We start from the raw sequence: 13,287 nt of genomic DNA, 5'->3' as shown, positions 1-13,287 counted from the left end.
CTAAATCAATCGTCCTTACCAACTCCGCCGAGACATAGACAAAAACGAACCATAACGCCTGAACCCGAGATGTAATTCAATACCTACTACTCCAACTCCCTCTCATCGTACAAATCCCCGAAACACTCTGACGCAATAATCAGCCGCAAATCCTTCAGCTAGATCCAAAAGATCACTCACTTAGACTAAAATCCTGATCCACAACATGCTCCATCGCCCGATTATACTCCTCTTGTGCCCGGGGATTCATCCACGACGCACCGGGCTGTTGTTGTTCCTTGGCCTGCTGTTGTTGTTGGGACTGCCCCGCTCCAGCAGCAGCAGTCGACTCAGCAACACCGGGAACAGAAGAATAAGGAGGCGGAGGGGTTCCAGAATGCCTCTGTGGTTGGGATGCCGGCGGAGACAAATCCCGGTGGGTGGGAGCGTGTTGTTGAGGGGTAGGCGAGTCAGGGCTGGAGGAGAGCATCTCCGAGTCGTAGTCTATTTCGTTAGTTAGAAAGGACTGGGTCAAAAGAAGCGTTGATCGTACCAGCCATGGTGGGCAATCTCAACTTCTTTGGTTCTTAAAGTGGTTTTGGTCAGTTCGTAGTGGTGTTGGAGTTGAAGTGAGGGTCTACAGATTTGAGGCTGAACCCAGCAGCGGAGTAGAGGTGGAAGAGTAGCCAAAGCGCGTCGCACCACCGAAACTCATTTTTTTCTCTTCTCCTGCCAGACCCTCGCTCTGGACAAGCATTGTGCTCGTTCAAGCCCATACACATTATTAGTCTTTATTTCGTCCATTGCTCGGCACGGAAATATTCTTGCAAACTCAGGCACCATGAGCAAAGCATCCATCCCGGACGCATGGGATGACGACTGGGAGAAAATCGCCGATGTACGTGTCTTTCATCGCGGAATATTGGGACCGTTCCTAAACAACAACACAGAAAGCAGAAGCCTCTCCCCCTCCCGAACCCGAAAAGAAAGTCCCTCCAAAAGTCGCCAAAGCGCAGCGCCGCGCCGCGCAAGCGGAATTTAACAGACAACTATGGGCTGAAGCGTAAATGCACCACAACCCAGAATTTCGCAAAGAAGAGGTCTCGCTAATGATGGTATGACAAACAGAGAATCTCCCCAAACATTCCACTTTCTTGAGTCCACCAAATCCGATATCCCCCTAAAATCCGAGTTCAAGCCCGCCGTTAAAGTCCTCAGCCGTCGGCCGCAGGTCATCGCGCGGCAGGCCTCCTCCGTTGTCGCCGCCGGCAGCGAGATTACCTCCGCTGCGACCGCGGGCCTGGCGCGCCTCGCGCTTGCGGATGACGGCTTATCCGACGACGACAATGATGGCGAGTCGGAGGCAAGTAACAAGCCACCCGAGATGACCCCCGAAGAGCGTCAGGCCAAAGCCCTGCGCGAGCGCGAGGAGAAGCAGCGCAAGTACGAGGAGGTGCGCGAGCGGCTGTTTGGGCCGAGCTCATCGAATCCTGGGTCCGGGACGTCGTCGCCGGCGCGGAGCGGGAGTGCCACACCGCCGAGGCAGGGGAGGGATAATGCCAACAATAATAATGGCATTGACGGCGGACACCGTGGACGAGGCCGCAGCCGTGGAGGTGGTCGAGGAGATCGGCCCCGCCATCAAGGCCAACTCTACGATCCGAATTACTCGCAGAAGCCGAATTCTGTCTTCCTACAGCGCCGTGAGCGGCAGGGTTCGTCCGTGTCCGCGGAGCGGGCCGACGGCGAGCACCGGTCGCAGAGCCCACGCCAACAGCAGCCGATCCGAGCGCCTAGGAACCCCGAGAACAGCGGACGTGGTGGCTTCGGCTTTCAACATAGAGGACGCGGAAATGGGAGCCAGGCCAATAACCGGCAACATTCCTACGGCTAGTTTATTTACATAGACCCGCGAGGTCTGAAGATTTCACGGAAGATCGCGTCCCGCATTGATAGCGTCCGCCAATTGTGACGTATTGGGCCGATTTTCTGCCTCATCAGCCAAGAATTCTGAGAAAAGGAAAGGGATATCGCTTACCAGCATATCGCGCATAACTATCCAGATAAAGCTCATCGGTGCTTGTGGTTGCCTTCACGTGTTCATTCTCCTCAATGGCCTGGACCCAAGCCGCCCAGCGCTTGCCGATCGCTTCGGGTTCTGGCCATCCGCGGTACGGCTTGAGGACGCGGCGCAGCCGGATGACCCACGGCGCGATCTGCACATCCACAAACGACAGATTAGGGCCCAGGAAGAATGGGCCTTTCGCGTCCGCCGCGTTAACAAGTTTCGTGATCGCGGCGCTTAGCTCCTCGGCGTACGCGATCTGTTTCTGCGGATCCTGCTCCTGCAGAAAGCGGTAGAAACTTGGGATAATGGAGCGATTCACCTAGAGCAGGGTTAATTTGGAACCCAGGACAAACATGGAAAGCACGATCTCAAAGTCTACATACATGATCCGCCCAAACTCTACAATGAGCGCGCAATTTCGGATCGTCTCGGGGGAGCAGTGGAGTGCCTTGGTCGAGATCTTCCAGCTATTCCACACGTCAATAAGGGCCTATCCAATTGAAGCGGGAGACGGACGTATTCCAAGAGGACAGTGCTTTCATAGCACCCCCAATCGCCATGTCTCAGTGCAGGGACAAGGCCTCGTGGGTTCACCTCGAGAAGGACATCAGGTTTCTTATACGGATCAACCTCAATGTATTGATATGGAATCCCCTTTGCTTCGAGGGCAATCCAAACCCGTTGAGCAAAAGGGCTTGTTCCTCTCAGCGTTAGTCACGCCAATTCATGACGATAAGGAAGAAAGACGCATACCAGAAGCAGGCGGAGAAGAGTTTCAGATCACATTCCTTGGAATGTTCCTTTACAGTCACGAGAGCATCCCCCGTGGCCTTTGTATGGTACGTCTTTTGCTCCTGAGACTGCTGCGCGTGAGCCATTTTGTATATGTTCGTGCAGTGGAGGGACGATTTGGAGATACAGTTGGGGATGACATCAGGGAACATGAGGGGCCAAATGGCCAATCAGGAACATGACGTAAGCAACGCTTAGTGGGAGCGAGCGGGAACTAGCGACACAACCTACCCTGGCCTTTTTCCGGTCCCTGGCCTCCTTGAGCAGCATCCGCTGTACGCTATTCTTCTTGACTCGATCGCTTTCCTCCAGCGTATGGCGATGGCCTCCACCGTTCGCATTGACCCTCTGAATGGTATAATAACGCTGTCCGCGAGCCCCTGGATGGCCCGCCGGAAACGCCGGGTTCGGAGCAAGTACCCCAAATGGCTGGGTAGCTGGTGGCTGCGATGGCCCATTTGAAGCGAAAGGGCCATTGGCATTCCCCGCGGAGGACGCATCGGCATTCGAACCCTCGGTTGCCGGGAAGTACTCTGTGATCTTGATTTTGACGTCGCAAAGATCCCTCTGTCGCGCGATTCGCTTCCGTTTCTTCTTGTTCGGATCATTGGACTTTGGGGTCCCAGGTGGACGTCCCTTGAGGCGGCAGTCCCAGTAGTGCGAGACGAATGGCTTGCGCTTGTATCGCTGCGTGGAGCGATGCGAGTAGACATTGTCGACGTGCGGGAAGTATGTCTGGAACCTACAGGATAGGATTAGCTCTATTTCCTGCGATGCGGTTTCAGGTCCACGTACTGCTCCTCGGTCAGGGTGATGGTCTCGTTCACATTGAATAGCCGCTCTCTCCAAGCGTCCAAGTCGGGCGGGCTGGGAACCAGCTTCATACCTCCGCCGAATCGGTTACTCTCCTGCTTGTCGGCGGTCATTCCGTGGCTGGAGGAAGATCCGGTGAAGACATCGCTCTCACTCTGCAGATGGGCCGGTAATATCACGTCCAAATCCATCTGCTCCGGAGAGATATTGTTAGTCGTCTGCGACTGACGTCTTTGCGGAACCATCCTAGCGATCCGCAACTGGGAATTTGTATATTGTGCAGTTGTTCCGCTCCTCGAATCAAATTGCTCCGTGCCGGCGGAAAACTGAGGGCCGGAACGCGATACAACGGCTGGGCCCTGGGTTACCAGACCCAAGTCAGAATGATCAGCTCAACATTACATGCTGGTTTCCGTGACATCACTGACAAGCCCGTTACCCGTGGCCAGCCCCGAGTCCATCTCGCCAATGGACGTGAACCCAGAGAATGTCTGGTTGCCGGGATCGAAGCCATGAGGCAACTGGCCAGACCCCAGTGAGAGATTCACCGGTAGATGCTGGAATTCTGTGCCATCCATTGTATTACTCTCTGAAAAGCTCAATCATTCAGAGGACAAGAAAAGCACCAGCGTTTGGGGCTTCGAAGGATCGAAGCTGAGCAATCTCACGACGTCAAGTTGAAGCGGCAATGAATCTTTACCGCGGATGGTAAGGTCGGGGCGGAAGATCGTTGATCCGGATTGATAAGATTAGCAGGGTAACTCACCCGACATTGCCAGTCGAGAATGTTGCAGGGGGCCATTGAAGGAATCTCACGAATTTATCTTAGAGAAATCTGATCTGGAGTCGAGGATCAATGGCATTGTTCTTGTTCTTCCGGTATAATATACATTGCGGCATTAGAAAAGCCCCACGTCCATCTAATATCACGGCGTGCAGCCTGACTTAAAAGCGGCACTAACTGCACCTTTCCGACATACCCATCACCACTGGGTTACTGCCCCTTCTTCTCTGCAAACCTCTTGTCCGCCTGAGCATTTTTAAACGGAAACCCGGAGGTTCTCTTATCTGCGCCCGTCTTCGCATCAAGTTTCCCGCGAGTCGTCGAGAACAGCAAACACCAGAGGCCCACAGACGCGATGATACCTGACCCAAACGTGCCGATCCCCAGCGCAACCTGCCCGCTGAGTGTGTAGCAGGTGTAATCGTAGAACGCCAGGGCGGCGTGGAACAACGTGGTGATGAACAGCACAGGCACAGCGTACGGAGCGCGCGGGTCGGTTTCATCCGTGGAGACCCCTTCTGCGGATTCGGCGGTCAGCGGGATAGATCCCGTTAGGATGACGGTCAAGAGAGCGACGGCAAGCAGGGCAAGGCCGAAGCTGCGGGAGAAGTAGATCTCGACGTCTGGAGATCAAGGGTTAGTTTCGAACATAGATTTGCGGGCGAGACCCGTGCTAGCCGATTGGCTTCGAGGATAGTTCGAGTCCAGAATATGCATCGGTTGCCTTGGGCAAGATCGAAAGCAGGGACCTGCAGGGTGAATGAAACATACCGGAAGGCGTGACCCGTGATTCATCCAGCAGCAAAGTGACGATCAGCCTTGGACCGCTGACTAGCGCCAGCCCTTTGAGTCCGAGCCATGCCGCTGTGCCGTAGGTGTAGGCGTAAAAGACCTAAAAGCATGGAAATCAGCGCAAACGGAGAGATTTTTGCCAATGCATGGCATTCATGCATGTTGCCAACATACGTCCATTGTTTTTGATCTTGAGCTTTCACAGCTAGCTCGGGCGTTGCTCGTAAAGATATTCCAGGCAGAACGCAGATGAAATCACACACTTCAGATTCTTTTAAATCCTCAGTGAAGATATACCTTTTGATGTCGTATATTTATTGTATCCGTAAACTGTACAGGCTCGGTCACAGACCATTATTGGCGTCAACTACCAGACTGGGTGCAATGATGACATCATCGCTGCGAATGTCCCTCGAAGTTTGTCTTGTTTGCATCGACGATCATTTCTTATCTTTTTTTTATTTCTTGGCATTTCCTGACTTCCTGACTGAGGCACAAACCCGAAGCAACATGCACCCAAAAACGAAACATCCATGGCCCCCGAACCGATACCAAGTCTATTCAAAACGCCAAATGATGTCCAGACAAGTACACCGTGTTCAATCTCACTCCATCACAAGATGTTGGCGCGCATCTGGGTCGTGCACCTTATAAACGACCCGCGCGGGGTCCCCCCACGCAACGCTGAACGGTGGAATGTCCCTCGTCACCACCGAGCCCGCTCCAATGGTGCAGCCATTGCCAATTGTGACGCCCGGGAGAATCGTCGCTCCCACGCAGATCCAGCAGTCGTCCCCGATGGTGACCGGTTTCGCGTAGACGATGCCGTCGCGCCGCGACTGAATATTATCCGGGTCGTGCCGCTCGGTGATGATAGTGACGTTGGGCCCGATAAGGACGCGATCGCCGATGGTGACTCGCGCGCTGTCTAGGATGCGGAGGCTGCAAAGAACAGAGCGTCAGATCATACAGTGATTGGCTTTGGGATGACAGCACGACGCACTTAACATTGGCATAAAATTGATCCCCTATGCTGATGTTGCATCCGTACTGGAAATTGAGCGGCGGCTCGATAACGATGCTGCCCGACACGTTGCCGAGAATTGTGCGTAGTAATCGTGCTCGTTCGCTGCGCAGCGCTCGGAAGAGCTCCGCGGGGGGCATCGAGTTGTCCGAAAGAACCAGGTCGTCCGAGTTGTATCGCGCGCAGAATCGTCGCGCGATGATCTTCATGGTTAGCAGGCATTCAGAGGTGAGGGCTCGGAAGCTGTTTCGGTTTCACAACGTTAATTTTAGCTCGAGATTAGGATAGGTAGGGTCCAACGTACGGTAACCCATTAACCATTTTCAAGTACTCTGGACAGTTTGACAGCTCGTGAGGAGCAACGCTCTGACACGCTTGTGGCATCTTTTCGAGTTGGGAGCCCATGTCGTGAGGATTCAAGGAGTGATCGATGGCCGTCTCGCACGATTCTTGGGGCGGACAAGGACGAGAATCGGTTTTTTTCAACCGTCGACGATGGACGCGTTTTCGGAGCCAAATGTTGCACTTGCTCATCGACTGCCCCATTGTTTATATACGTCGATCGTGAGTGAGTTTGTGACTATGTCAGGCGTTATTAATTAACGATCGGCAGGTGAATATTCACAAGACTGAGTCAGAGGCAGACATAACTCACTGGATACTCAGCGAGTCGCCTCTATGACTATTTGGTCAAGAATCACCTATTGTCTACATATCACAGGTACAATTTCCAGCTTCGGCGCTTTTCCCTTTCTGCAGCCGCAGCACGAGAGCATCCTAGCTTTCATTTCTAAAAGAAGCTCCAGATCATATCTTCCGCCATATTGACGATTTCCCATCCTGGCAGTTGGGGACTCGGAAACGGCCCTGCTCATTACTCGCTTTGACGTGCCAGAAAACCTGCAGGTAGATGATGACAAGGTTTCCCAACGCCGAAGCACCCGGCAGGGACTTGATTTTCCTAACTTAGACTCGTTTCATGCACGGCGGACCGAAAACATTGACACTGTTTGAGGGCTCAATCAAGGAGCAAAGACGCGGCATTAAAGTTGGGTCAATCGATAAAGTTTCGATCAATCGACTCGAATTGAACTCCGATCGATCAATATTCACGAATCAGAACCCTCCATTTCCCCAACCTTCGTCATGCGATTGTGATTTCGTCGTTTCTTTTGCCTCCCTTGTGACGACCGTGAACAGGCTCGTGTGTTCGACTTTCGAGTCAAATCCTCCTGGTGGAGCGCGGACCCGCTTCCCGGGTTCCCGGCCGGGATTACAAGGATCAGATCCGAGTGCCCTAAACCTAAATCGGTGCCCTAAATCCTGCCTGGAAGTGATCAGATCCCCGGTCTTAACCCCTTTTGACGATCGCAAGAAAATGATTGCAAAACATGGTCGATAATCACATATTTCGCCTGTCTTGGTTGGCTGATTCTTGGAGCTCACGTGTAAAGCTAGCTGCTCTTGGTGAAAGGGAGGGTCTGGAACTTCATCCCAAGATTCAAGCAGCTGCAAGTTTGCCCATCACTGCATCTGCCATCCAGGATTCCAGTGCGACTAGATAATGGTTCGCAACTTCGCGCTTCGCAAGCTCCATCCCGGTGTCCACTTAATAATCAAACTGTGTTTCATCAAAGAATTGCAGGCAGGAGTACGGACAACAAAGTGAACCGTGAGCAACGTCATTGCGGCATGACAATGATGGAAAGCTCGCAGCAGGCCCCTGCATATGGATGCTTGTTCCGATTGACTGGATCTTCAGCGACAATGGGACGCCTTTTTCCAGGTTTACTTCAGCCATTCTGCCATTCTGCCACTCAGCGTCCTCGACACTCCGGGGAACAGGGATCCCCGAAATTAGCTTCAAGAACGGAGTATAGTTCCCCGGCCCTACTCTACGGCCCGTGCGAGTACGAGACACGAATAACCTAGGCTATGAAACCAACTGAACGGAGGATCGTAAGTACATCCTAACAAGCATCCCTCGGAGATTCAGATTTAGGCAACGCGGACGGGAACGATCTACTTCAGACTTATTCCTGGCATGGTTTTCTTAACTCATTTTAGTTCACTTTCTCCGTCTGAGCACAGCTGAATGGCTAGATGGATACACTATGGTGCGGCAATGGCCATGGCCTTGGACCCTAGACACGAGCATACCCTCCGTAGATCGCACGTTTAGGTAACGGATCGACCCTATGCAGGGCCCTAGCTAAAGGTTGATCATCCGGCTTGATGAAACTTGACGTGGATGTCGTGGGATGGTTCGAACAGTACCCTTGTACGGAGTACTCCGTACTAACTACGGCCTTTACTCGGAGAGATTTAGAAATGAGTGGCTCATGATAGACAGTAGGCATTTGCCCAGACCATGAAATGAAAGATGGAGCTAACCGTAGCCCTACAAGCTCTTTGACTCAATGGCACAGCCACCGGCTTTTTACCTAGACCACGGGACATCCCACTCGCACTGACTGGGTTAAACTATGGGAAGTACTCCGTACGTCGGCAAAGATGTACCCTTGCAATACCGGTACGTTTTAGAAAGAAGTACCCGTGCTCCAAGGACGCACCCACACGGACAACTACTTCCATTCACCGGCTCAAAGTCAACAATTCCAAGCCGTCCTTTGATTGGTACTTCGGAGCTACGGCTTGCGGAAATATGGACAAAAACAAAGAGCCAAGAAGCATTCATCCTCGGTTTCATCAAATTTTCGTAGCTTGGGGGATGCGATTGCTAATACTGTACAGAGTAATTGTTGTAGTAGAGGGCCCATTTCAACGTTTTCCAAACCATCAGTCACCGTGTATTGCACAAGGTTAGTCTTGACAAGCCAACCCCCGGAATTTTCTTGAAGCGGGTGGCGGGAATGAGATGTGCCCCGATGCAAGTCTGGCAGCTCGGAGCGAACACTATTCTAACCGTAGCTCATGTGCGCAGTTTCAGGCTGAGCTTGCATATTTGCCAGACAAAGAAGACCATTGACAGGAACATGCGCACCCCCGGCCGAGCCCGCAGAGGTTAGCGCTGCTACCGCTGACCGTAAATTTTCCATCGAGAGGAGCTCGGCGAATCAATGGCAGAATTGTTCGCTGGCTCCGTCCCCTCATGACTGACCGCTCGAGCGCAGGTACCTCATGAAGCTCAATTCTTCGTGCGTCGGGACAGGATCCCGGCTAGAGGATTCAGCCAAGGCCTCTTTGTATCTCTGCGTCAGCCCACCGTCGTCGTTGGAAGGAGGGACGTCATCCGCGGAAGAATCGTCATCGTCGTCGTCAGCATCAATTGGCTGTCCAATTTCGGGTTCATTTTCCTCCTCAGCATCGCTGACTGTCTCCGGCTCATCCCGCTTTTTCTTGGTTGTCGACGAGGACATCGACATGTCCTTCATCAGCTTGCCCAGCTCGACTTCTCGGCGCTTCGCCGCTTGCTCCTCGCGTTCCTGGCGCTTGCGCTCCAGTTCCGGCTTGTAGTCCCGTTCAAACTCCTGCCGCTTCTCTTCGACAGCCTGGAAGAATTCTTCCACGCCGTCACCGGTCATTGCGCTAACGCCCACAACGCTCAGGTGGCGGTAGAACTCCTCCAGCATCAAGCTCATGCTGTTCAGCAGCGACCCCATATACCCACTGCCGGCCCCGAAGCCAGCCGTACTTCCGTCGGCGCCAAACACGCCGGCATCCTCCTCCTGCCTCAGAGCTGCTTGAAAGGCATCAAAGTCGGTCATCCATTCCTTGGCAAACTCGGCATCCTTGACGTCCGTCTTGTTGAACACAAGGATCATAGGTAGCTTAGTCTTGTACAAAATACTACAGGCGTACAGCATGTTACTCATGAACGTGCTCGTCGAGCTCGTACGCGGCGTGTCAATGATATAGGCAATGACCGTCGGGAATGACGACGCCAGTGTTTCCAGTAGGATGCTACCCGACGCACTCCACACAAACACCTCGATCTGTCCCGGCGTGTCGACGAGGATGTGTTGGATCGGTCGGGCGCCGGGATTTTTTGCCGGATCAGGCGACGCCCGCTTCTCCAGCAGCGCAATAATCTGATCGACTTTGGTAGCGAAGAGGTTCAGCGATGTCAGGATGCCGCCGTTGGGGCCCAGATTGTACTGCTTCATCACCTCTTTGTAGTTGATCGAGTCGCGGATGTCAATGTTGCTCTCAAAGGGCACCGAGTGCACCGCGGGGTCGAGATTCAACACGTAGGGAATCTTGCGCTGCGAGTAGAGGTACGAGTTGATACGCTGCATGAAAGTCGTCTTGCCAGAGCCTGACCTCAAGTCAGATCTCTGATCTGTTCACGATCGTGGAGGGGAACAGGACTCACCGGCCATGCCGATGCAGACCACGGCGACCGGCGACGGCGCTGCTGCGGTCGTCATGATGGAAGGCAGAGATTATGGCAGTAGAACTCTATTTTTCTCTATTTTTTGCGAAGCTCGTCGAGAAGCGAAGAAAAAAGTTGAATTTTCAAGGTGAACCCCAAGTGGAGCCGTGGTTCAGTTGAGACGTCATTCCGTTCAGTCCGCCGCGGAGCTCCAGGCTTTTTTTTACTCCAACACAACAATCCGCATCATGACACTTGAGGATTTTGAACGATCGCTTGCAGAGAGTCGCGAGCGAGAGCGACGATCAGAAAAAAGGGAAAGGAGCAGAGACCGAGAACGAGCCCGTGACCGCGACCGGGAACGCGATCGCGATCGGGATCGAGAACGCAGGCACCACAGACATCACCACCATCACCACCACCGCCGGTCGTCACGGTCTCGCGAACGCGCCCACCATGACGACGATGACCGCCATCATCGACATAAACGATCGCGCCACGACGACAATGGCGACTCCGACGATCATGGGAGTCACAAGCGCCGACATCGACACCACGACCATAGCCATAGCCGCGAACGGTCGCCGGAGAAGAAGCACATTGTCGTGAGCGAGGAGCCTGCTCCGCAATTGAAGCGCGATGCATGGATGGAGGCGCCGTCGGCACTGGATGTCGATTATATCTCGCGCCCGCGCCGTGAGCAGGAGCAGCCCGAACGCAAGATGTTACAAGCAGATTTTGAGATGAAAATTCATGAGAGAGAGCTGAATACCCATTTACGCGATTTGCGAGATGGCAAGGCTCTGGAAGAGATCCAGACTGAACCTGCTGCACATGAGGTGGACTATACCTTTGGCGATGAAGGGTCGCAGTGGCGGATGACCAAGTTACGAGCGGTCTACAGAGAGGCCAAGGAGACGGGTCGGCCTGTCGAAGAGATTGCCATCGAACGGTTTGGGGATCTACGCTCATTTGACGACGCGCGCGAGGAAGAAATCGAGCTCGACCGGCGTGAGAGATACGGCGAGGGCTATGTAGGCAAAACAAAGCCGACCGGCGAGCTTTTCCAGGAGCGCAAGCTGAAAGAGGGAGCTCACCGCAGCCCGAAGGAGAAAGAGGCCGTCCCAGAGCCTGCAACTCAGGAGCAAGGGAAGCCGATGGAGACGGATGCCCCGCCGCGGACGACGCAGGTCCTGGATGCCACAGCGCTGAACCGGCTTCGAGCCAAGATGATGAAGGCCAAGCTCAAGGGGTCTCCTGAGGCGACCGAGCTGGAGAAGGAATACACTGCCGCGGCCGCAATGATGGCCAACAACAAGCAGGCTGACACGGTCGTCCTCGGTGTCATGGACAACCGGATGCTGGCGGGCGGGTCCCGCGGTGAAGTCAAGTCCGTGACTACTCGACGAGGGCGCGAGCGTGGCAAGGTCGAGGAGAATGAGGACATGACGATTGAGGATATGATCCGGGAGGAGCGGCGGACGCGAGGGCAACCTGGCGGTGAAGGGTACCGGCTGGCCGAGCGGATTGCAAGAGATGCCAACTTTACTGTAAGTTTGATTCGAACCATATTTCTACGAGAAGGCTAACGAAGTAGAATGATCTTGAATATATGGATGACAACGCTGCCAAGCTGGCGAAACGGGTTCAAAAGTCTGAATTGGACCTGAAAAATATGGCCATCAACCAGTTCCATCGCATGAACCGAATCCTGGAAAACTGCCCTCTGTGTTTCCATGAAGACACCGACACACCACCAGTGGCGCCTGTGGTGTCGCTGGCGACGAGGGTATACCTGACGCTGCCTACGGAGCCGGAACTCAGCGAGGGCAGCGCAACGATCGTCCCGATTCAGCACCACACGAACCTGCTCGAATGCGACGACGACGAGTGGGAGGAAATCCGCAACTTTATGAAGAGCCTGACGCGGATGTACCACGACCAGGGCCGCGACGTGATCTTCTACGAGAACGCGGCGCATCCGGAGCGCAAGCGGCACGCAGCGCTGGAGGCGGTGCCGCTGCCGTACTCGCTGGGCGAGACGTCGCCGGCGTTCTTCCGCGAAGCCATCCTAGCGGCGGACTCAGAGTGGACACAGCACCGCAAGCTGATCGATACGCTGGCCAAGGCCAAGCAAGGGCTGGGCCGGATGGCCTTCCGCAAGACCCTGGTCAAGGAGATGCCCTATTTCCACGTCTGGTTCGAGCTGGACGGCGGGCTTGGCCATGTCGTGGAGAATCCGCATCGGTGGCCCCGCGGGGATCTCTTTGCGCGGGAGACCATCGGCGGTATGCTCGATCTGCCGCCGGACGTCATCAAGCGGCAGGGGAAATGGAGCCGCAGCGGAGACCGCCGAGTCGAGCCGTTCCGCAAGCGGTGGAGGAAGTTTGATTGGACTCGGATATTGACGGAGGAGAACCCAGTTTGACATTCTTATGGACGGAGAGTATTATCATTGAATGAACTCAATAATACGGATTGATACTAGAGTATAATACCATATCAGATTGAAGCCGGTATGATCGTTCTGGCTCACATGGATTGATACTATCTACCTCCGCTGTGAATGACCTGTCAAGTTGCACAACCGTTCTGTTCCTCAAGCCCGTTTGCACCGTGCAGGTCTGTTTGCCAGAAGTATTCGAAGCCCCGTTTGACTGTCCCCCAGTCATGCACTTAAATACGGCCTCAACGCTGCT

General features: G+C 54.0%; 7 protein-coding genes across 7 annotated transcripts; 2 read left to right on the top strand and 5 right to left on the bottom strand.

The window, feature by feature from the left end:
* Nucleotides 1–86: 86 nt before the first annotated feature.
* On the bottom strand, nt 87–539 carry VTN49DRAFT_7437 (uncharacterized protein; the record flags this gene model as incomplete). Its single annotated transcript, XM_069415706.1, has 3 exons — nt 87–127; nt 181–483; nt 533–539. 3 exons carry the CDS (start codon nt 537–539, stop codon nt 87–89), a joined length of 351 nt encoding a protein of 116 aa, XP_069271798.1.
* Nucleotides 540–820: 281 nt separating this feature from the next.
* VTN49DRAFT_7436 (uncharacterized protein) lies at nt 821–1,873 on the top strand (the record flags this gene model as incomplete). Its single annotated transcript, XM_069415705.1, has 3 exons — nt 821–877; nt 930–1,042; nt 1,108–1,873. The coding sequence occupies 3 exons, from the start codon at nt 821–823 to the stop codon at nt 1,871–1,873; spliced, it is 936 nt and encodes a 311-aa protein (XP_069271797.1).
* Nucleotides 1,874–1,906: 33 nt separating this feature from the next.
* Nucleotides 1,907–4,230, bottom strand: VTN49DRAFT_7435 (uncharacterized protein; the record flags this gene model as incomplete). Its single annotated transcript, XM_069415704.1, has 8 exons — nt 1,907–1,968; nt 2,018–2,366; nt 2,431–2,514; nt 2,564–2,741; nt 2,801–2,907; nt 3,071–3,581; nt 3,635–4,011; nt 4,081–4,230. 8 exons carry the CDS (start codon nt 4,228–4,230, stop codon nt 1,907–1,909), a joined length of 1,818 nt encoding a protein of 605 aa, XP_069271796.1.
* A 416-nt stretch (nt 4,231–4,646) lies between these two features.
* Nucleotides 4,647–5,408, bottom strand: VTN49DRAFT_7434 (uncharacterized protein; the record flags this gene model as incomplete). The annotated part of the gene is made up of 3 exons (XM_069415703.1): nt 4,647–5,059; nt 5,208–5,328; nt 5,403–5,408. 3 exons carry the CDS (start codon nt 5,406–5,408, stop codon nt 4,647–4,649), a joined length of 540 nt encoding a protein of 179 aa, XP_069271795.1.
* Nucleotides 5,409–5,833: 425 nt separating this feature from the next.
* VTN49DRAFT_7433 (uncharacterized protein) lies at nt 5,834–6,798 on the bottom strand (the record flags this gene model as incomplete). The annotated part of the gene is made up of 3 exons (XM_069415702.1): nt 5,834–6,170; nt 6,232–6,495; nt 6,557–6,798. 3 exons carry the CDS (start codon nt 6,796–6,798, stop codon nt 5,834–5,836), a joined length of 843 nt encoding a protein of 280 aa, XP_069271794.1.
* A 2,564-nt stretch (nt 6,799–9,362) lies between these two features.
* On the bottom strand, nt 9,363–10,643 carry VTN49DRAFT_7432 (uncharacterized protein; the record flags this gene model as incomplete). The annotated part of the gene is made up of 2 exons (XM_069415701.1): nt 9,363–10,531; nt 10,589–10,643. The coding sequence occupies 2 exons, from the start codon at nt 10,641–10,643 to the stop codon at nt 9,363–9,365; spliced, it is 1,224 nt and encodes a 407-aa protein (XP_069271793.1).
* Nucleotides 10,644–10,836: 193 nt separating this feature from the next.
* On the top strand, nt 10,837–13,016 carry VTN49DRAFT_7431 (uncharacterized protein; the record flags this gene model as incomplete). The annotated part of the gene is made up of 2 exons (XM_069415700.1): nt 10,837–12,138; nt 12,186–13,016. 2 exons carry the CDS (start codon nt 10,837–10,839, stop codon nt 13,014–13,016), a joined length of 2,133 nt encoding a protein of 710 aa, XP_069271792.1.
* Nucleotides 13,017–13,287: the final 271 nt, after the last annotated feature.

Source organism: Thermomyces lanuginosus (assembly GCF_041956635.1).
Source record: "Thermomyces lanuginosus strain ATCC 200065 unplaced genomic scaffold VTN49scaffold_7, whole genome shotgun sequence".
Taxonomy (NCBI): Eukaryota; Fungi; Ascomycota; class Eurotiomycetes; order Eurotiales; family Trichocomaceae; genus Thermomyces; species Thermomyces lanuginosus.
Note: the sequence above shows the minus strand (reverse complement) of the source record. Positions and strands in the feature narration are given on the sequence as shown.